Source organism: Electrona antarctica (assembly GCF_951216825.1).
Source record: "Electrona antarctica genome assembly, chromosome: 20".
NCBI classification, from domain to species: Eukaryota; Metazoa; Chordata; class Actinopteri; order Myctophiformes; family Myctophidae; genus Electrona; species Electrona antarctica.
The window spans coordinates 12,386,482-12,410,499 of NC_136801.1; the positions used below are offsets into that span (position 1 = coordinate 12,386,482).

General features: G+C 42.5%; 1 protein-coding gene across 1 annotated transcript in view; it reads left to right on the plus strand.

Moving 5' to 3' along the window:
- The window catches only part of pou6f2 (POU class 6 homeobox 2), a gene marked incomplete at its 3' end in the record, with an annotated part of 115,957 nt that overhangs the window by 7,417 nt on the left and 84,522 nt on the right, over positions 1–24,018 (plus strand). Inside the window, exon 3 of the mRNA XM_079489319.1 lies at positions 1,371–1,560. Within this exon, the coding sequence (XP_079345445.1) occupies positions 1,389–1,560 (172 nt within the window). The 5' untranslated portion in view covers positions 1,371–1,388. The remainder of the gene's footprint in view (positions 1–1,370; positions 1,561–24,018) is intronic.

Genomic DNA, 24,018 nt, shown 5'->3' on the forward strand with positions numbered 1-24,018 from the left:
GCTGAACACTGTCTGAGGAACTCTCCGCTCAGAAGACACAAGGGAGGGAGAGAGAGAGAGAGAGAGAGAGTGCAGGGGGGAGAGAGAGAGGAGGATAGAGGGAGGTAAAGAGAGAAGAGGAGGTGACGTCTCCAGTGCTTGTCTTTGGAGGGGACTTTCTGGTTAGAATCTCCAGTAAGCAGTTCAGATACATGAAGGTCTAGGTGACTACTATATACTACTCACTCTGTAATAGCAAGTATGAACCAGCTGGTCCCTGCACTGTGGTGGGCATGCTTTAGCTGGTGACTGATTTCTTTTTGGACATTCTGAAATTCCTCTTTCTTTCTGTTATTCTCTGGAGCTCTGTTTAGGTAAGGCTATACTACTCTGTATTATGTGGAATTAGTTTTTCAACAAATTGTTGTCTTTAACTTAAGGTTCATAAAGAAATCTGTTTAAAAATGTCTGTATAATTGTATTGGCTGGTGTTGAAGCTTCCTTGTTTTTGGTATATTGACGTGGCATAATTGTATTTGTCTAATTCAGTTCATTTTATTTTATCTTTTATTTGAAAGAGTGTTATTTAAAGAGTTCTTATCTACTCCCAAACAGCATGTTTTCTAAAGGGGTTTCTGTTAAATTGTTAAATGTCACTATACAAAATGTATTATCTTCCTTTTGTATCGTCAATGTTGACTGAAGTATATTTTGTAGCTCAGCTATCGTGAACAAACCTCTAGCTTCAACTGTAAATAGAGGCCTTCAGCTCCTGTTGCCTCAATCTGCAATGCACGATGTCACCCTCGACTTAACATTTAGTGAAGACAATTCAATGCAAAATTATCCAATTACCATGCACATTCTTAGTCTTCTGTCTACTTTTCTTACTCTCCCTCGGTGAGGTCTTATATCCTGGTGCCCCCCCCGCGCCCCCAGCCCATATAGTGTCAGTGCACTGTTTACTGAAGATGTGACACACACGTGTCATGTCATAATGAGCCCTTGGAGAGATATCTACCTGTATCACCTTTAAGGCTGTCGGGGTATAATGGCAAAGCCATGCGATCTGTAACAGCTCTTCAGCAGCAGGCAGCAGCTACAGTAGCATCAGCACCAGCAGCCCCAGATAAAAAAGAAACAGCCGGAGAGGGAGGGAGGGAGGGCGAGAAGAGGGGGGAGGCAGAGAGTGATGAGTGAGCGATAGAGGGGAGAGAAGAAGCTAGGGGTAGAGAGAGTGAGAGTGAGTGAAAAGGGCAGGGAGACAGAAGCAGCCAGTGAGAGTGATACGGTGAGAGGCGCGGCGTCTCTAACCAGGGTGTTTCTTTTTCCCCTCTTTTTTTATACCCCCCTCCCGCACCAACCACCTGGGCTCTCTCTCCCTCCGGCAGCTCCCTCCCCGGGATCCGATGATTACAGGGCAGCTGAGCAAGCCGCTGCTCTCCCTGCGCAGCGAGATGAGCGCGGCAGAACTCCGGGCGGACGACAAAGCGGCCAACTCAGACAGCGATCTCAACGATGAGCCCCTGCTCCTGTCCTCCGAGGCCACGGACAGAGAGGGCACTCCCAGCAAGCTGTACGGTAAGTGGGAAAGGACTCACACAACACACATGGCATAAGCATCTCCAGTTTAACTCCCCGTGGTTCATTTGGCTGTATAGGGATGTTGAGGCAAGTTGCCTGTTGGGACAGGTGTCCGTGTCGGCGTCAGAGCGTCAACTAAGTTGAAGCGCACTATAGGTGTGTGTGTGTGTGTGTGTGTGTGTGTGTGTGTGTGTGTGTGTGTGTGTGTGTGTGTGTGTGTGTGTGTGTGTGTGTGTGTGTGTGTGTGTGTGTGTGTGTGTGTGTGTGTGTGTGTGTGTGTGTGTGTGTCTTGGAGGGGGGGGGGGGTATTTCACATTGTCCTCGGGCGAGAATATATTATTTTGTGCACTTGAGATGGGATGTTATCCTTGAAAAAGTCAAAGTACTTGCTTTTTAGTTGTAGTTACTTTTATTTGTTTTTTTTTAAATTAATTGGTGTGTGTGGTGCCATGTTCATCTGGCTAAATATGCTGTAATCTCAGTGAGCATTTGAAATTGTGTGTGTGTGAAAACATGTGAATATTAAGCACATTTACTGCAAATGAGCAGAATATTCCGCATAGATGTGTCAGATAAGAGAGTAACTGTCACATTTATTAGGCTGTTTGTATTGCATCAACTTTACTTGATGCAATAATTAGATGAAACAAAATCTAAATTTTACCTACCCTATTTTTGTCTGTTTTATTTAAGAGATGGCTGGTTGCATTGTTGATATCTATTCACAATGCATTTGTATTTCTTGGAGATGGAACACATTTATTCGTAATTTGTATTTTCATTTAGACGGTAACATTAAAAGGAACGACTTACCCTTCCTGCAAATTATAGCGATCCCATCTCAGAAAGTGTGGAAAGAAATTAAATATTATAACTTAATATATTATATTTCACACAAATACTAGATGATCATTTAACTGTGTGAGTGTACACAGTATTTGCTTGTGCTGCAGTCCGTAGCAGATAATTGTTCTAACTCCTAATTAATTCACTGTTCAAACTCAATTTGAAATGTGTGTAAATGAACAAATGTTTGATCCCACTAATTGAATCATGGACCTAGTAATGAATCAAATAGGGTAATACTAATGAGTTGGATCATCGAATCATCTTTTTTATGTCATCTCATTTAGGCATTCATGTCATTTCTTTATTGTTTCGATTAGGTTTGGAAGCACTTGATGTGCAGTCTTTCAAACACGTTGTAGCTTTTCATTGTATGGGTGAAATCCAATATTCTATATTTCTGACATTTATATTTGTAGAATGCTTAATTGTTAAATAGGAGAGCCTATTAATTGAAATCTAGTAATTTACATTCCGTGTACGTGAAAGAAATGTATTTATGTCCAGGTTAAACTCCCTGCCATCCCTAGTAGCTCTAATTTTCTATTTATTATTATAACATTATATATTAATGATCATTCTATTCTTTTGTGGTTGCATTTGGCCAACAGTGACTTCTTGACAAGCGCACATGTATCATGATAGCCTTTGATGCTGTGAGGAATATGGAGCTTGTTTGTGAACTTCTTTTTCGCCTTTGTTTTCTTTATTTGTTTATTGTGCGTGTGTGTGTGTGTGTGTGTGTGTGTGTGTGCGTGTGCATGCAGCATTGCGTGCATGCCTCTGGTACTTTTCACATGTTTTGGTGCATACAATCAATGTTGTGTTCATCATCAATTTATGATGCCACTTCTCACTCATAGAAATGTGGATATATATTTTTTGCTACTGTACATTCCGATTTAAATAGTACAAGTGTGTGTCCGAGCGTGCATGCGTGCGTGCGTGCGTGCGTGCGTGCGTGCGTGCGTGCGTGCGTGCGTGCGTGCGTCCACATCTGTATGTGGATGGGACTGGGAAGTATGTTTAAGAGAACACCTACAGTATAGATCTGAAGCCTAATTTATGCATCGAAAATAGCAGACCTACAAGTGTACAGTATTCTTCTGACTATTTTGGGGAAGGATTGCCAAGCTTTCGATCAAGCCTAATCAACAGCCGTCCAGCTGTTTAAATTGGTACATCTGCTGTATCCCGAGGCTACGATCCAGAGTCTAAACAAGGACAGTGAAACGTAACATTTCTCTCACAAAGCGTATAGGAATTATCCCTAATAAGCCTCAAGTCTCGCTTACTTCTTCCCATCTACAGTTATATGTATCAATCTATCTCTGACTCTCCATCAATCCCTCGTCCTCGCTTTCTACTACTTATGTCAGTTAAGTTGTCTGACACTTAAGCTTTATTTATTTATTTATTTATTTATTTATTTATTTATTTATTTTGGGGGGGTATTCAATGAACCTTTAATTCTCCTCCCATTTTCTCCAAGGGGTAGAGCATTTTTGAAACATGCGGTATGCTGTTGATTTGCTTCTTCATTTATCTTTCAAATTGATGTCCGTTGTGCACCAGCCAGAGGAGGTATATACTGTATTTGGCAACAATGTATCCTCATAATGTGGATTGTTGGGAAATGCTCTTAAGTTTTGTGTGTCTGGTGAAGCTGTGTGAATGGCATCACGCTGGCCGGTGGCCATGCCCCTGGGCAGTGCCCTCTGTGGACTCCCCAGACTGCTAGGCCTTCAGTTAACACAGGCTTGGACCTTGAAATATACTGCTCACATAACCTGTGTCTGCAGGAAAACACAGAGGCCAACGGGAGATTTGTCACAGTTCTGCTTCAACTATACACAGAGAGAGAGAGAGATATAGAGAGAGAGAGAGAGAGAGATGCTCACCTTTCTCAACACATTTCCTCACATGGCGCCCCGGATGAATTGAAGGGTCGAGAAGATGATGTTACATGATATGGAATTTTAAAGATCCATTGTGGGATTGCCTGCTGTAGTGTAACAGCAGCACCGGTGCTGTTAAGAGCACCTTAGGTCTGCTTCGAGGGTGTTAACGCTTGAAGGTTTCTTTGGAACTGATGGATGATAGCTAGACCACTGCGTCTTTAAAAAAACCCTTACAGTATAAATGTTTAGAGTCAGAGTGCAATTACTATGAGCAGTTAGTGTGGGTGGAGGAGGTAGAGAGGAACGAGGAGGTGGAGAGCAAGGACACATGACGCAGTTCACGTGTGTGGTGCGCACCCGAACTATAGGACTAGGACTTCCCCCAAATGGTAAATGGTACATTTATATAGCACCTTTATCCAAGGCGCTTGTTGTGATTTTTGGGTGACCATCTACAGTATAAGGCCTCTAGAAGTCTCCTTCTAAACCTGAACATAATGCCAAGACAGCGAAGTATAACACATTATCTTCTGAAGTTTATTACACACACAGAGAAATATATACAGAGTAAAGGCCTATTCATAGTCTGGATTTTCGGTGGTGGGGTGACCACCGAACTACAACATGACGTCACAAGCCGCGGTGAAGAGAAAACCACCGCCACCGCTCCAGCCCTTCTCTCTGTTTTTACTCACCACCGCTCAACGTTATTTCAGCTCCAGTGGTCAGCTCACCACCGGAGCGGTGGTCACCTCACCACCGAAAATCCAGACTATGAATAGGCCTTAAGAACAGTGGATGTATGACGTCCCTATAGCAGATTATGGAATCAAAGATAAGAACAGAACGAGCAGGAACAAGCATGCATCTCATATCATATTGCACATACAGTCAGTCTCTCCGATACAGTAGTGGACAATCATCATGTCATGTTTATCAATATGCTTATGCAGATAAATGTTTGGTTTTGTCACTGAGTCAGGCAGCTGAGGCCATATTTCATAACAGCGCTTTACAGAGATTGTGCATTACATTCACCCATTCCATTCACACACACATGCATACACCGCTGGCGGAGGAAACCATGCAAGGCACTAGGGGTGTAACGATATAGTAACTGCATCGAAAAATCGATTTTAATTTCAAGAATCAAAGTATTATATCGAAATTACTATATGTATCGTATCGTATCGTTTTTCATTGCAAATAATCGTTATCGAATCTTTTTGCTATGCAAATAATCGATTGTATCAATACTACATTTTTGTGCGTGGTATTTAGCAATTTTTACAAGAAAAAATAAAAATAGGGGTTTAATTACTTTGTTTAAAATAATGTCAATGTATTTTAAATAGTTACTGTATCGATTTCAAATCTTTTTTTTTATTTTATTTTTTATTTTAGTTTATTTCAAACCTTTCACATGTATAATACATAATACATTATACACTTAAGTGGCCCGAAAAGGTGTAGGCTGAAGCTAAAAGCTTATAATTGCCTACCCTTTTGGTTTACAGAACCAAAAAAAATAATAATAATAATAATAATAAAGCTGACAAAACTGACAGTAAACTAAGAAAATAACATAATGATAATGATGATAATGATAACGATTTCAAATCATTGAATCGGATCGGATCGCCATAATGAACCAATATCGTCCATGTATCGTATCGTCAACCATGTATTGTGATACGCATCGTATCGCTGTTAAAATGTATCGTTACACCCCTACAAGGCACCAACTTGCGTATTCAAAGACGGTCATCCTGTACCTTTGGAAAAACAATAAAGTCTGCACACTGGACCGTGCTCCAAAGTGTAAACTATATTGGTCTCCACTAGAGTTGTTCGGATACCAATACCAGTTTGTATAGAAAACTGCTGATGCTGCCTAAAATGTTGGTATCGGTGAGTATGCCATTCCGTTACCATGTAATTCATCACATGATGATATGGCATTTACATCAATCATCAATGTCATCAATTATTTTGTACAGTGGGGTGTGTAGGATGGGTGACAAATTCCAAATGTACTTTGTCAATGAATTTAGCTTTCTCTCTCCATTCTGTCATAAACTATAGTAAAACCAAACCAAAACCGGGCGGCGGTGGCTCAGGGGGTAGAGTGGCTGGATGGTAACTGCAAGGTTGCCAGTTCGAACCCGGGCTCCCCCAGAGTTGGTGTCGAAGTGTCCTTGCACTATATAAAACTATGAAACATTTCAAAGATTTATTTTCAGGCAAGCATGTCCACCGTAAGATGCACCTAAATAGGTTTGAATGGGGTTTCTAGGTGTAAGTATGTAGGACTAGTAGTAGTAGCATGGCAAAGTTATTGCCATTGAGAATGCATTGGGCATTTAAGTTAAATACGGGGGGGACATATTTTGACAGCAGAAACTGCCTGTCATAATTTCCCCCCCTCCCTATTCCAAAGCCCCCCCAGGTACATTATATATTTAAACTATTTTCAGCAATGGTACACTTATTTTTTCAGTGGGTAGATCTTGTTGAGCTGGTCATTTTGAAAGTAGATCTCACGTCATAAATGTGTGGGCACCCCTGGTGTACAGTATAGCCTGCTTCCTGCATCCAACATGAGAAAGGACACAATCATGTCACTCTCCGGGGGTCCTGGGATGAAATACTGTACTCATTACTGTACTCCAACGTTGTTGAAGTAGAAGTCATAAAATGTCCCTGGGACCCATCTAAAAGACCGCCCCTGGGTCTCGGGACCCATTACATTGAAAACCTATTTACATCACTGTTTGTATTTTGAAGCTTCAGTTGATGGTGCGCTATTGTTTTACACTCTAATTGTACTATTTACATTATTATGTTTGCTAACTTGTAGCTGCGCTTTATTAATGGGCATTTTATTTATTCCCAGATAAGTGGTTCTCAAACGTTTTAAGTTCAAGGACCCCCATAACCCAGTGTACACATGTACAAATGGAATGATACCAGTAACACGCCTGAGGGCGAGAAGCAACCTCGCCCTAAAAGGCGAGGTCGCGTGCACGCATTCGCCTCGTTGACGGCAGGCTGCTGGGCGAGCGCAAATTTGTATTTGTATACTGTATCTTTCCACCATTTGGACGTGACGTTTCGAGCCTCACCATCTCTAGTCTCTCTACAAAAATCAGATGATCCACATGCAGACTCTACTGTTTTTGGATTCTGACCTGTGCCCAGCAGCTTGTGCTTTAGTGAGTGGATGTGCGTGCTTTTCTTTTGTTTGATCCTGTACCTTTGGACCATAGCAAACTCGCATACAAATGCATCACATTACAGCAATTTTATTTAACAACTGTGCACATCATCATTATTGTCCTGTCTGCAGGACAACTATTTCTTCCACTATTGATAGCATGTTAAACCCTCCCTCTTATCTTAGAAAGAATTAGCAAAACACATTAGCAATAAAATCACAACCATCAGACCTGAGAATGTTTTGTTATAACACTGCTAATGTCCTCTGCAGGAAACTTGTGAAAGGCAGGAAACTATTCCAAAATGTAATGGCATCTCAAACTCAGAACGTCCACTCACTGTCTTGACCCTGTTCTTTCAATAATCATAATAGCTCTTAAGAGCATCTTCAATACCATTTCAAAGTAAACAGTCATACAGTTTTTCTTTCATAACTGCTGTTGTGACAACCTCACTAAAGAAGCCGATATCAGAGCTAATAATCGTACTGTAGTAAAGAAACTGCTCTCACTAATTTGCTCTCATTCTTCTTGATTTAAGTTTTCAATATATTCAATATAGATGACTGTGAAATCCTCATGAATTGCATCACGAGCTGGGTTGGCCTCTCAGAATGTGATCTAACCTGGTTTACGAACAGACATTACAGGGAAAGAAATTGTAATTAGTCTTAGGAAAATGTGTCAGAGTGACATATTTCATCACTTTTGGTGTTGTACAAGAGAGCTGTTTTGGGCATTTGCTGTTCTCACTATTCCACTATGTATGTGATGTCATGTTATAGCATGATTTCATGTTAGCCTCCATAACTATACTGATGATACACAATTTGTTGATACGCATATTTGTTGAGCCAAAAGATGCACATGCCTTGAGCTCCCTCGCTGTCTGCAATCAATAAATGGATGAGTGATAACTTAATTAAACAATTAAGGATAAAGACAGAAATCTTATTAGTTGGCCCCCAGAGAAACAGTTTGAGACCTACTGATCGGCCTCAGGTTTTAATGGGTTAAAATACTTTTCAACCTAGCTGCCTTCATTAAGCCAGAAGTAACAAGCAAGGCTTTATTTTAGACTCTGATTTGAGTTTTTAACCCCATATAAACAAAGTAACCAAAACTGCATTCCTTCATCTCAGAAATATTGCTTATAGCATGATCATTCCTACAGCTAGATGCTGAACAACCAATGCTTTTATCTAAAGTTGGACTCCTGCAATGCACTTATTATCGGTACCTCCAATCGGTTATTGGAGGTTACAGCTTATTCAGAACTCTGCTGCTAAATTGCTAACAAAACGAGCGGACAATTCACTCTGTATTAGCTATCTAGACTACACTGGCTCCTGTGTCTTTCAGAGTCCATTTTAAAGTCGTGGCTTCTACTTAAAGCTCTCAATGCATCTGCCTTCCCAGACTCCCTGCTGTTGTATGTTCATTCACAAGCCCTTGGATCCTAAAGGCTTGCTAGTTGCTAGAAATGCATGACCCGGTCCCTTCCCACCGTAACATTGGAGATGCCGCATTCTTTCATTATGCTCCCAAGTTATCGAACACCTTACATGAAGAAATTGGAGAGGCAGGCTCTGTTGAAATCTTTGACCACACTTAAAGATGTATTTTTTCCGTTTGGCGCTGGCACAAGTAACCCACATGTTAATGTAACTGATCTTGGACAGTATAGGGCTTAGCTTTGCCTACAATTTCGTCGGTTCGACTTTCGGCTTGCCCAGCTAGTCTTATGTGCCGAAGTGTCCCTGAGCAAGACACCTAACCACTAACAACAGCCCCCTGATGAGCTCAACTGAGCCATCTGAGCAGCTAGCCTCTGGGCGAAGCAGTAAAAGCTATTGTCCCTCCGCTGGGGGACCACAAAATACTCCCTTCTCAAGCCATCTTCTACAAAAACCTCACACTCGCTTCAGAGAAGGGGTCACGTAAATGCTTGTCTGCGTAATGTGTATGTGTGCAGGTGTCTTGTCCTCTCCTCAAGCAAAATCCCTCCCTTTCAGACATCAACAGACAAGATAATAAGATACTTGGAGCACAATTCTGTATTATATTCAGCAACTAAAGGCTCATCGCTTGTCAGTTTGCATTTACCCTCACAAAGACGTGATGCTTCTATCATTGCGCTGTCAAAGAGAGCCGGGCGGGAACAACGGAGGTACTCATTTTGTACACTTACGGCCTGCATGAAATGGCCCGCATTTGTACACGCTCTGCCAAAATTCTGAAGCGTTTTCGCAAAGGTCACTGCAGAGCCCCATCACCACCACCACTAGCACTAAAACGCCTAAACAGAGAGAGAATCGGAGGTGATTCAGAACAAAGCATCTTCTGTGTACACAACAACATGGCTTTTTCATGTACTCCTTTCAAGATGTATTTATATTTCAAGACTAAAGTTGCTGTTAATACAAATTACGCTTCTATCTCTCTCTCACACACACGCGCGCACACACACACTCACTCACTCACTCACTCACTCACTCACTCACTCACTCACTCACACACACACACACACACACACACACACACACACACACACACACACACACACACACACACACACACACACACACACACACACACACACACACACACACTACATGTTTGTGTGGTGGAGTTGATCTTAATTTTTTTATTTTTTGGGGGGCTTTTCTGCCTTTATTGATAGTATACAGTGGAGATAGACAGGAAACAGGGAGAGAGAGAGAGAGAGAGAGAGAGAGAGAGAGACTGGGAGTGACACGCAGAAAAGGTCATCGGGATCTGGATTCGAACCTGCATCTTGCTGTCAGGTTGCATTGTATTGCATTGTATTGCGCCTGTATGCGCCTGGACTGTTAGGCCCCCCAGAACATATCTGTTGAGCTCCAATACAACTATCTTAGGCAGTACCTTTCACTTGACTTAACTGCTATATTAGGTATGGGGACTCCTCATCAAATCTTTCAAGCTTAGACCTGGTCACTGTACATATTCACACAGACACACATGAACACACACACAAACACACACGCACGCACAGTCGCACACACAGCCGGAGGCACGCAGCCTTATTATTTGTGTGTAATCAGCTTAGTGAGTGGGATGCATGGTGGGATAGACCTGCTTGCTGATGCAAAGAGGCTGGTAATGTGGTGTGGTTGGGTTAAGTAATAAAGTGGCATAAACCCAGCGCTGAATGGGTGCACGCTGAGTAAATAAGAGTGGATAAAGGAGGGAGGGGGGTGGGGGGGGGGTGCGAGTATTTCCCCGGGAGGCGGATCTCATTATGGGGATTTCAGCTGTCTGTGTTGCAAATGTGAAAACAGGCTTAATGCATTGCATGCCTGCAAGAACAGGTGTAACGCATTCCCTAATGTGACCGTATATACTGTAGCACGCATGGGGGATACACTGTAGCACGCATGGGGGATACACTGTAGCACGCATGGGGGATACAGCCAGCCAGGCTGTAAGACCATAAAGAAGACATGACGGGAGCAGGGAGCGCTTGTCATGGAGGCAGAAAACTGCATCGCCTAGTTGGACATCATAGTACATTGTCACACAACACCAGGTTATGATGATAATAGTAATAATAATAATAATAATATTAACCTATTAAGATCTCGGAGGGCATTCTACAAATGCCTTCCAAATCAGTAGTTCTCAAACCTTTTCGTAATTCGAAACACTTTCAAGACTTCATAAATGCTAAAACATAACAGGTGTACAGGCTGACTTGTAAGTGACTTGATATCTGCCATATTTGAATAGCCAACTAAAATCTAATATGACACAATGTGCTTTCCCAGTTTGAATGACTTAATATAAAATTGTTTACAGAGAAGAGACATTATAGGCATCACAAATTAACTAACAACATGGCTTCAACTCCAACTGAACTTCCACTTCACTTTGTCATATCACAAGTTAACATACAGATCATGTAAGTATAAGTGTGGGTGAAATTCATTCTCTCCATACAATTTGTTTTCTTCTATATCGTGGAAATTAATTCAGCATTATTTATATATTTCCTGCCGCTATAGAAAAAAGGTTTTGTACATGTACGTGAACAGAGGTGTTCAAATATTCTCCACACAAAAAGAAGAAAAATAAAGTGCATATTGTATATGGTGCTCCATTGGCAATATCAATAAGCCTTTCATGTAGAACTAACAAAGAATCGCACACACATCTCCTGTGCACGGACGTGGCTCCGTGTTGTTGAGACAGTAATTGAAGCTGCGAAGGGTCACATTTTCAGAATGGAAATTACAATCTCGTCTTTGACTTGTGTGTGGCGTGAACCAAGATGTATCCACCGCCAGCCCCCCTGTGTCCTTCACAGGCCTTTATTATTTATAACGCTCCGCTCTTTGAGCAATGACCAGTACTAATGCATAACCTTCTGTCCTTCTGGGCTGATTCACTTCCTTTGAAACCAAAGATTGAGGCAGGAGAAGTGGGTGGAAGGCGGTGGTGGAGGGAGGTTTGGGGGGGAGGGGGTGTAGTATAAGGGCAGTGGAGATCCAGGCTATGGAGAAGTTATTATGTTCCTTCCCCTTTATATCTGAGGAGGTTGGAATAACACGCCGGCGCTTCTTTTCGGTGGCGGGAATAGAGTTATGGGGCTTCAAAGCAATACTACATCCTCTGACGTCCCTCCTTCGTCTATATGTGACTACGCCGCGGAATTGTCTTTTGTGTGTGTGGGGGGGGGATGCTGGGCGGGTGTCTGTCTTCTATAGTTTCATGATTATTTTTTTGCTTGTTTCCTGCTGCTGTACCTTTACCTTTAGCAAAGAAGTGGATTCGGTCTGATATCGGTAGATACCGAGTGTGTGTGTGTGTTACATAAACTCCCAATGTGTGGATGGATTCTTGGTTTGTCTTTGGCATGGTGGCGGAGGTGAGATGCGGTACCAGTACAAGCTGATGATGATGATGATGATGCCACGTCTCAGTGATAGATTCTGTATAGCGTGGGCGGCTGCCAGCGACATGATCCATTGTTCTAATGCGTCTCAGAAGACACAAGGCAAGGGTATAAGGGTACGGACAGGCGGACGGGGGACATAACAGGGGTTGGAGGAGGGAGGTTCCGAGGGGTGGCGGTAAGGGGGTAGAAAGTAGGACATAGGCAACATTAGTGTTGGATTGCCTGGGGGTCACTGGCTGATGTGTCAGGCATGACATGTGAGTGTCTACCCCCCTCCTCCTCCTCCGTCCCACACCACCAGGGCCTCAACCCCGCCCTCACACCCCACTGGCTACCTCTCTCTCTAAATGTACACCACTTGCTCTCGCTTGGCTAGACGCTATAGGCTGACAGGGGGAGAGGAGGACTATTGTGTTATTTTCAACACAAGCTAGTGTTTATTGACCGTTTACGCCCTATTTACTTTGTTGTGCGACAAATGGCAATGTTAAGAGATTGAGTTGAGAGCTTGTAGATATTTTCATATTTTAATTTGAACCCATTGTTAAGACCTGAGGCTGATTCTACAAATACCTTCTCTACATCAGTTGTTTTCAAACCGTTTCGTGACAAGGACCCCAACTTTTCTTTTTTTTAAAGGTTAAAGCACTATATTTTGATTGTAATCATTGCCAGAGTAGAGTTTTTGTTCAGTAGCAGAGGTCTCTGCTCCAGCTCTTTAATAAACTGAAAATACAGTACATATACTGTACAATACATTTTCAAGTTGGGTGGCCAATCTGCAGCCAATCAGGGAAAAGTGTCTATTTATTTATCGGCTTCAATTTTATAGTCCTCCAGTTCCAATTTTGGCTGCTCATTCGCGTCATCACTTGCAATTTCACTTTGTTTACCCCTTTTCCTGTGTTGAGTTATCTTTTCCTGATTGGATAAAATTGGTATCCCAAACTGAAAATGCATTTTCTGTACAGAGGGAGTATTGTCTTAGACATTTAATAATGAATAATAATACATTATTTCTCGGATTTGTATGGCAAATGAGTGATTTTTGTTTAAACAGACAGTACTGACAACAAAATTAGGAAAATCAAAGGGTGATGTGAGATAGGCCTTGATCGCTCAGGACATAGTCTTTGTGTGCGTGTGTGTGTGCGTGCGTGTGTGTGTGTGTGTGGGGGGGGTGGGGGGGGGGGGGGGGGGGCACGCAACAGAATCCTATTTACCGCAAATATCCTTTAAGTAATTTAAAAGGAGGAGCAATGGCGAGGTAGGCATCCCCCCTAAAAGGCTTAGAGCTCTCTCCGAGGCTATAAGCTTGATCTCTGTATATCCCGCCTTTCGCTCGTGGCTGTAAAAGGATGAGGAATAATTTGGATTGTTATTTGGCCTCTTTCAACCCTGAGCTAATCAGGTTGACATTGCTTTGGGAATGAGGAGAACACTCCACAACAGATGTGCTCATGTGCAAAGTGTTCCAATCCCCTGAGAGCAGCACGAAACACCCCCCCCCCCCCCCCCTCTCTTTTCTATACACTTCTTTCCTCTCTCCCTGGTACCTCTCTCCTCTTCTCCCTTCCATCACCCCCTCTCCTTCTTGACCTTTGAAATGGGCATTGCCTCTTCTCACCAATTTACCTCTTCTTGTGGCCGTAATGGTCCCATCTCCACTCCAGTGTCAGGGGAGCGACAGGTAAGAGCAGTACCGCCAAGCACTCTTTCTACCTCATTTAGAGAAAGTGTTTTTGCGGCGTGTCACTTGACAAAATATTCCAGGTATTCTCAATTGGGGAAAAAAAGGGTTGACGCATAAATCAGGCTTTAAAGAGAATGTTGGTGAAGAAGACATGTGGCCACGAGTTGGAGCATGCTGTAAGTATACAGTAAGTGAGGAAAGGGCCTACACCGTCATGAATATAATTTATATTCAAGATTTCTGTAGTGTCATCTGTATTCATTAGAAAAAGACAAAGGGGTTCTCCATGAATCCGACACGGTTTTGGTTTTGGTATCGAAGCAAAACACCATCTCCTCTCCATGTCTCTTTGGTTTGGATACCTGAATCATCACTATTGTGAGTCAATCTCCCAGCTTTCTTTGCTAAAACATTGTGGAAGTAGAGCCGTGGTTCTCAAATCTTTTGTGCCCAGTAGTGACCCATCTGTGAACAAAGGCTATACTTTTGGCCCAGAAGGACCCACCAAAATAGAGCGTCGCAGTCCCGCCCCCTACCATGGCCCAGGAAATGATTCTCCATTCATTTTCCTCATAGACATTTCAAAAAGTATTTATTTAAAGACGGTTACGCCGCGGACAAAGCCAACTCGAGTCGTGACAACTCATGGCAACAAACACAATATTTTGGACCAAACAAATAATTACAAAAAAGAAAAACAACAAAAAAGTGTTGTAACCTGCCGTTTTTTTCTTCTTTCTAATTATTTGTTCCGTCCAAAATATTGTGTTTGTTGTCATGACTTGTCACGACTCGTGTTGGCTTTGTCCGCGGCGTAACCGTCTTTAAATAAATACTCTCTGAAAAGTCTATGAGGAAAATGAACAGAGAATCATTTCCTGGGCCCTGGTAGGGGGCGGGACTGCGACGCTCTATAGTGCTGTAAAATTAACAATTAACATTACAGTCACAAAAGTGAGTGAATTAATATGTATGTTGTTCATCAATTCAGTATTCCCCTTTCCAGTCTTTAAACACACGCTAACCACTTGAACCCTAGGATCCCTATTGTGGGGGGAAATAGCAGATCTGCAAGCACACACGCTGCTGCTATTTGGTGTAGAGTGGTAAAAAAAGAATGGACCAAGTACAGTCAACCCCGTTCAGCGGCTAATAATGGAATGCAACATACAAGGCATGTCAAGATCACACACAAGTAACAGATAAGTGCTGTGTATCAGTTGTCACAAATGGACATTCCATTTGCTTTTTTATTCATGGACATATGCTGGTGTTTCTTTGTTTAGTGTTTGTGCTGCCATTTAGGGGTATGGGAAAAAAATATGTGAATAATTGCTTTGAGAATACTATGTTGTAAAGAAAAATCAATAACAAAAACATTTTTTGAAGGAAAAAAAAGTGTGTCAAGCACAAACAATACTCACTCAAAATGCATTTTGATTCTACATTGAAAACATTCCGTGACCCACTTATGGTTCACAACACAGGTTGAAAACCACTGAATTGTGATATGATTGACTGGTTTCCAAACTTTGTTACCGGTGTTCTACTCTTAACTACCTTGCATTTAAGTCCCCCGACGTATCGGTAGGTGGACTGCTCCGATCGTCTGGCGTAACCATGTCATAAGTAGCATCACCTGGCGCACGGGTGGCGCAGTGGTAAAGTATCTGCCCACCACCGCAGAGGTTGTGGGTTCGATTTACCGTGTTGCGTCCGGCTTTGTCGAGCATCTATATGAACACAATTGGAGAGAGAGCTAGGGGGGGGTGTTTCCTATGACCTGTGGCGGCACCTGTCAGCATGGGGAGTGTTTGGCGGGAGGAGTAGCACGAAGGCTCTCCGTCCTCCTGGTGGGGGCTCCTCACTGGCAGGTGCAGTCTGTACGATACAACAGCAGTTACAACACAGAAATGTGTGTGGGTATAGGAAATGAATCAAATGATTAGCATAATAACTACATTGAGGAGAAACATGGATAAGAAGCAAAACACATTTCATTGATTTGCAGAATGTATCATCTCCGCCCCCAGCCATAACAGATATTTGCCACCAAGGAGGATTCCTCAACTCCGTAATTCCACCCATTGGCAGAATAATGAACGACCTGGATACTCTCCTTCCCTGTGAGGTCCGTGACCTCGTTCGGTGGGAAATCAGCCTTTAATGTTGAGGCCTAGAGAGAAAGCAAGTGCTTTGGCCTCTACCCCCCTCATCCTGGTCCTGCGCTGGGCTCTTCATTAAGGAAATGACAGCTCTCATAGCTGCGGCACCAGCAGAGGCGGACATAATGCAGCTAATAGTATTACAGGCGGCCACTCCAAACCAGTCTCTGGTGGTTTTCCTCCAAAACACTATTGACCTATCACCAGCAGCAGCCTCTCCAAGCCCATAGCCTATAAACAGAGTATTACTACGCTGCAGGTCCAGAGGGAGCCGTCTCGCTAAGAGCACCTGGGGTTATTGGCAGCAGATTATGGCCTAGTGTTATTGTTGAGAGCCTTAGAGGGAGTAATGAAATGCATAGCCAAATCACCAGTGATTTGCAATCTTTTCAAAGGTGGTGCAGAGCTGTACACTTTCTCTGTCTGTTGCATTCAGTAGAGCAGTGGTCTTTGACATTTTACAGGCCAGGGACCTCTTAGCTGAGAGTCGAGACAGAGTTGAAGCAGGGACCCCCCACTATATATTGTATGAAATGGTCATAGATAGCTTCATAGACTGTCATCAGTGGCTATCATCAGACATTTAACCGCTTAAACCGCCAATACTTAGTAAACTTGGCCTTTCATTCTGTACTTGGTAAAAAAGTAGTAGTAAAACTGTAGTAACCCCCTTTTGAAGACCCCCACAGACGCAAGTTGGAAATGAATGACCCACCCAGTTATTACTTGCGCAAGCAGAGCGCGCAAGTATTGTTGTCGGCTGGACCAAATGTGGTATGTATGTATGGTATGCATACCCCTAATTGGCTGTTGATGGTGACGTAATTAAGATATGTTTCAATGTTGGGTGGGCAAGCAGGCCCAAATATGGAGTCTATGCAGATGTCCCGGATCCCGGGCAGAGGCTTTTGTGCTGGTTCGGGACAACTGGCTATCAGACGGACTCGATACCGATATCGGTGTGGAATGCTTGTGTCAAATCGGTGGGGCAAACGGTTCTCGAGTTATGTGGATTTCAGACGTACGTACGTACGTACGTACGTACACAGACGTGGTGCATTTATAGATAGATGCTACTTCTGTTGAGCCATAGGAGATAAGGCCTTGCCGAGCCATGATGAGGCCCATGGGCAGGAGCCTACCAGTATCTCCTGTTTCCCAAGCAGGGAGGCATGACCAGGGATTGAACCCCGACCTTCCAGTCTCAGGGCAGACACTTTAACCACAAGGCCACTGAGCTGGTAGCCATAGGAGAAGCAGAAGAAAACCTACCTGTATCACCCCTCCTCTCTGCAATGTGCAGGCTATAGGCCTATATGCTGCTAATCCCAATGGCAGTGATGAAATCAATGGTTGAACAATCTGGGAAAATCGGGTAATTTTAATAGCTACAATTCAATTCAATGTTCTGATCTTGATTTGCTAGATTCAGAGCATTCTTCCCATGTGGTACAGTCAGCTATCAGGTCAGTCAGACACCAATGATTGAAATAGCAAAACAGATGCACTCAGTCAGGCATTTTCAAAAGGGCTATTATGAAAAAAAGAGGTGTTAGCATTTGATTCTGAAAAGCCTGAATCGTTACCGGGCCTCTCTCCCCACACTCGACAACTTACATAATGCATTTTCCACTAATATTTCTACGGTAAGTGTTAAAGCTTCTTTTATGGATGTAAATTGATTCACAAATGCACTGAGGCGAAAGCTAACCCTGTTATTGAAGGGAAAAAACCCTTCAATAACAGCTATTTGTCAATGTATGAAGCCGCCGCATTTGTGAAGGTGGCATGCTGATCGCTTTATGAAATCCAGGCTAATTGTCTTGTGGTGTGTCCTTGGGGCAGTGTGCATTAAGACAGGCTGAATGATGTCAAATAAATACAGCTCTTTGCCCCCCCTGACACGCACGCACGCACGCACGCACGCACGCACGCACGCACGCACGCACGCACGCACACACACACACACACACACACACACACACAACCCACCTCATATAAAAGCCCTCTGCGTTGTATGACATTGAAAGTAGCTCTCCAGTGACCACTTTGGTAATCAATGCAAGAGAATTCATGTAGTGGCTGCTGGATATTGGCATTATTGCCACGCTGTTACACCCATCAAATCACACACCGACTGGGCTCTGTAATAATAAAACAATCGTTTTAGAAAGAGTGCCATATTGTCTGTACATTGTCTGTTTATGTAGACCTCAAATGAACTTCGGTTTTCCAGTTTTTGTTTATGGTTAGAAAAGACTCAATTTCGGCGTACCTTATGGGAAAGATGTGACTGAGAACGTTCATTCAGTTAGCCACATAGCAGCGTGACTATTCTGCAACACGTTGTGAGCTGGTATGCCTCGGCAAAGTAGGTGTAGAGGGGAAAACGCAGGGGGCCTAGCATAGACCCCTTGGGGACTCCGTCCCCTCAATGAAGCATATAGGGTTAAGCGGTTAAAACTGCAATTCACTTCGGAAGTGAAATTCTCTTTATGTACAAATTCACATAATGCTTCCCTAAAAGTGGCACAATCATAACTGTGGAAACTGCTTGCTTTACCTGCAATTTTACTACTATCTGTTCTGCCAGATACAAAGTGTCACTCAAGTGTCTCAAGTTAGGCCAAGTGTCAAGTAGTGCGTGCGTGCGTGCGTGCGTGCGTGCGTGCGTGCCTGCCTGCGTGCCTGCCTGCGTGCCTGCGTGCCTGTGTATATATCCATTATTGACAGTAACACTGGAGAGTGACATGTAGAGACTCAGAGGGTATAGGGGGATGACATTCAGTGAATGTGTCCGGCCAGCCGAGAATCAAACAGGGGACTACAGTAGCTGATCAGATCATTGCACCCATGTGGTATGGGCCCTAAACATTTGGCTACAGACACATACATTATGTGATGTTATCTGCCTCACTTGTTGATCAGGCCACAGATATGGCCATACTGTATGACCACGTCCTGTTTTGTGAAGCAGTGTGAAAACGAGCCCCTCCCCATTTCACACTAGCAATTTATTTAGCAATAGGATTTTTCCTAAACAACTAACACAATATGTAACATTATGATGCTTTAGTATTGTTCCTGCTGTTCTACATACTGCCAACCAGGTGAAGAAATCACAGACACAGAAGTATGAAATATCTGAGACTATTAAGATTTGATGGAATATGCTTCTGAACATAATTATTCCTAGTTTGACCACTTCAAATGCTTAAAATAATAAGCGAGGCTGTTTCCGCTGCTCAACGTGCTTCCATAGAAGACATGCTGGCTTCTATGGAATCCAAATGACTGAAATCAGTCGTGGCGACTGAGAACTTTAATCCATGCACCCATTCATTGTGTAAGCTGTGTATTATCATAGCAGCAAAGGATTTTATTTTTTATTTTCTTTTTCAACTTAAGTTTTGATCAGCATATCTTTGTTTCATTTTCTCCCCTCCTCCTCGATCCAGTGTTAATCTCCTGTCTGGAAATCCATTTAATCCATTGAGACCTGGAACGCATCCATGTCACGTTAGCGTTTAACCACATTAACCATTAACCCATTTTGGGGCGGGAACCCCTTTTGGTGTTTTAAACATTGTTATAATTTAGCTATTGAAAAATAGCAGATCTACAAGCTCATAGCGCGCCACCGAGTGGCGCGCTATGAACTTGTAGGTCTGCTATTTTTGAAAAATCGTTAAAATGTGCCTCAAATCTTTCCGAAAATTGTCATGATTTAGAAAACTTTTTTTTTTAAATTTCGACGTCAGGCATGAATGGGTTAAGAAACATTTCACATTGGATAAGCAGATTAGAAAAAAGGCACAAAGAATCGGGTAATAAAAAAGAATTGAAGATTGACTCCCGGGATATTCCTCCTGTCAGCTATTTAATTTAGTTAAAGAAATTACACAAATCCTAAGGGGGAAAGATGTGCATGTGTATTTATTTATTATCGACCGGTTCCCTCGGCGATAAATGTGTTAACGTTACAGATATTTTTGCAAAGGGGATCAAGCTCTCTAAGTTATTGTGAGGTGATGCGATGAAAGGCGCAGTGCAGTCGTTATTTAATAAGCTAGTCCTCGCGCTGTTTATCAAATGAAATATATTATTCACAGCCATCTCCATCTATTCGTTTATGAGAACTATGATCATTACTTATTGATGGTATTATATGGCATTTTGTAATACTCTGACCCCGTTCATTAATTATGGGAGCATATTAATTGACAGTCAGGCGATTGTTATTGTGGTTTTTGATATTTACTCAAATCATCTGCTGATATGAAAGCTTAATTGCCTGCTGACATTGCCCAGTAGATTATTATTATTATTATCTGGTGTCAGTTGAATTTCAATTAAAGACATTGAGATGCCCACAGGTTTGCCGGGAAATCTTTAATTAATGTTTACCAGGTCGTTTCAGTAATCGGGGATAACGAGACAAGATTAATAAAGGTTAATTATTTTTTTCCATCTAAAGGGAGATTTGATGGCGTCGCCGTACTAGAAATTATTATTTTAAGCGTAATACCTTGACAAAATACATTGAGTATAGAATAAGTCTTACTTATGGCCTCATGAAATCTGTTTTCTAATGAGAAATAGTCAGAAATGTAAACACAGTAAGACAGATGCCACAAAAGGATGCCACAAAAATGTCCTGGGGACTTGTTTCCATTGTGGTCCTACTGTATGTATTCAAGTCATCAACATAGCATACAAAATGAACACAATATTACAATATTACATGCAACCAACAAATACAATAATAATAATAATAATAAAACGTTATTTGTATAGCACCTTTCATGACATGAAATGCAGCTCAAAGTGCTTTATAGAGAAATGGAGAAAGAAAGCAAGGCATAAACATAAAAAATAATAGCAGTAATGCAATATGCATGAATAACAAAAAAATTAAAAGATCAATTAAAAGCAAGAGTGTAGAAGTGGGTCTTGAGCTGTGCTTTAAAAATGTCTACAGAGGCTGCCTACAAACAGGCTGCCTACAAACACAAAAGAGATAGAAAATTACATTTACCTCCCTGATAGATTGTTTTTATTTTTCCAGGCCAATTTTTAAAAGAAACCAGTGATACACATCCTTTAATTGAATGGATAGTGTCAGGTCTTTCCACATTTTAAATTAACCCTTTTAACTTAAGTCACAGACACAGAACATTGTACTGTAACTACTGTACTATATATGTACGCGTGTGGTCTCTCATATACGGTACAGTCAATGTTAGTGCACATTCAGACGGATCATTGTTGTCGGTACTGATGCCACTGGGTGGGGCCGGTCACGCACATGTGATCCATAATGGGTGAAATAATTGGTGAAAAGAGACCGGGCTGTCGAAACACCTACTGCTTGTGAGGTTGATAGGCCGGAGGACATGGGCCTATATCGGGATGCAAGGGGCAGCGAGTCGGGGGGTAGCTAGGACTAGGAATCAGCTACAAAAAGCAGACCCCCCCCCCCCCCCCCCCCTTGAGGCTTTTAAATCAGCCATCAAAGGCTCAGGGTTCATTTGGTAGGTCATGGCGTTCACCAATTACTTGGATTTTATGTAAGGACGATGTGATTTTAGTTGGCGGAGTGGTGTTTTAAACGTTATACAGTATATAAATAAATTCACTTTGACAGCTGCGCAATGAGATTTTTGGTGGCGAGTTGATTCTGTATAGGCATGGCCTTCCTCATGAACAAAAGCATTCATGAGGAAGGAAAAGTCTTTGTGTGAAGATTTTGAAATATTTTTTATGCTCATGGTCAACAATATTAGTATAATTGCTGTTAGGAGTCTGGCCTTGAGTGCTCTCCTCTCCCACTTGGTTATTCTGAGTTTGTTTAGAAAATAAACTTCAAATAATGGAGAGTATGAGAGATGATGCATTCACAACAGACATACAGTAATGTCTGTCTTTCTTTCTTTCTTTCTTTCTTTCTTTCTTTCTTTCTTTCTTTCTTTCTTTCTTTCTTTCTTTCTTTCTTATTATATTATATTATATTAAAAATATATTAAAGTCCTTAAATTGTCATTTCACTGTCAATCGGGGAACCCCCAAAATCACATAGAGACCCCCTTAAAATGTATCATCAATGGCTCTTGACACTTGCTCTTAGCCTAAAAGCCTATTGATAAGGTGACCACCCAAATGGTGGTTAGTAACAGAGAGATGTGTTTGGGTGATCGGTGAGTCGCTTACCACCGCGGCGGGACATCATGTTGTAGTTTTCGGTGGTCACCTTATCACCTAAAAGTGGAGTATGAATAGGCTTTAACTCGATCCTGTCCTGTGTTTCATTCATACTTGCTGCTGTGACACCTGAATCTTGGCAATTGACTTGATAAGAAGCATTGATCACCTCACCATGCACAAACTCTCACAAGCTGCTGGACCTGCACTATATCAATACCAATTGCTTGCTTGCCAGTTAGCCGTGGAAGTACCTACATTTTATCAACATAATGTGAATATTGTTTGAAAAAATTTACTTTCATTGTATTATGGTCAATGGTCAAGTCAATGTCGCTCAGATGATTGTCATATACATTTTTCACTTGGAATCCCGCAGTCTTTGGACTCAGTCAGTCAGGTATCATACAACGCAGTCAGTGTCAAAAGGTCAACGCAACCTTTAAAACCCCCTTTTAAAGCAGTGTAAAAAGTCCAGGGGTCGTTGCAAACGATGCATGAGAGATTAAAGTCATTGTTATTATACTGTATACTGTATCAAATAGTCGGATGTCCTTTACTTCCCCCGCAGCCTTTTCAATTCAGTGAGAGCCTTATTATCATGTCCCTGTCTGCTCCCGTTCCTCCCTGGCCTCATAACAAACAGGTCTAATTGTGTCTCGTGGCTGCGGGCAAAGAAGATACAGAGGAGAGATGGGGGGTGGGGGGGAGGGGAGGGGAGGTTCGATGAGTGATACTCAGCGATGTAAATGGCTGAATAATATGGGCCCGGCGTTTGTGGCTGAGCTCCCATCTCTCAGCACTAATCTGGGCCATCGGGGACCCGCCACTATGCATCACCCCCGCTAACCCTCCTCCACCCCTCCACACCAATGAGTCGTCTCTCCGCTGGGTGGTAATTTATTCAGCAGCGCTACGGTGGCTATTGATAAAGCACTTAAATACAAATTCCCCCCTCCTCTCTCTCTCTCTGTCTCTCTCTCTGACTTCCAGTGTGTGTGTGTGTGTGTGTGTGTGTGTGTGTGTGTGTGTGTGTGTGTGTGTGTGTGTGTGTGTGTGTGTGTGTGTGTGTGTGTGTGTGTGTGTGTGTGTGTGTGTGTGTGTGTGTGTGTGTGTGTGTGTGTGTGTGTGTGTGTGTGTGTGTGTGTGTGTGTGTGTGCGCGCGCGCGTGTGCGAGCGTGAATCATGGTGATCATTGCATTTGGATTGGTTAAAACAAAGTTATTGTTTGTTCAGTAACAGGGCCTCAAATTTTAAAAAAATCCTTCGAAAAATTCACGATTTTTCAAAAATAGCAGACCTACAAGCTCATAGCGCGCCACTCGGTGGCGCGCTATGAGCTTGTAGATCTGCTATTTTTCAATAGCTAAATTATAACATAATGTTTAAAACACCAAAAGGGGTTCCCGCCCAAAATGGGTTAACTGTCCTTTTGCGCAGATCACGCAAACCTCAGCAAAAAGAAAAGGACAATATCGATGGTCTCCAACTG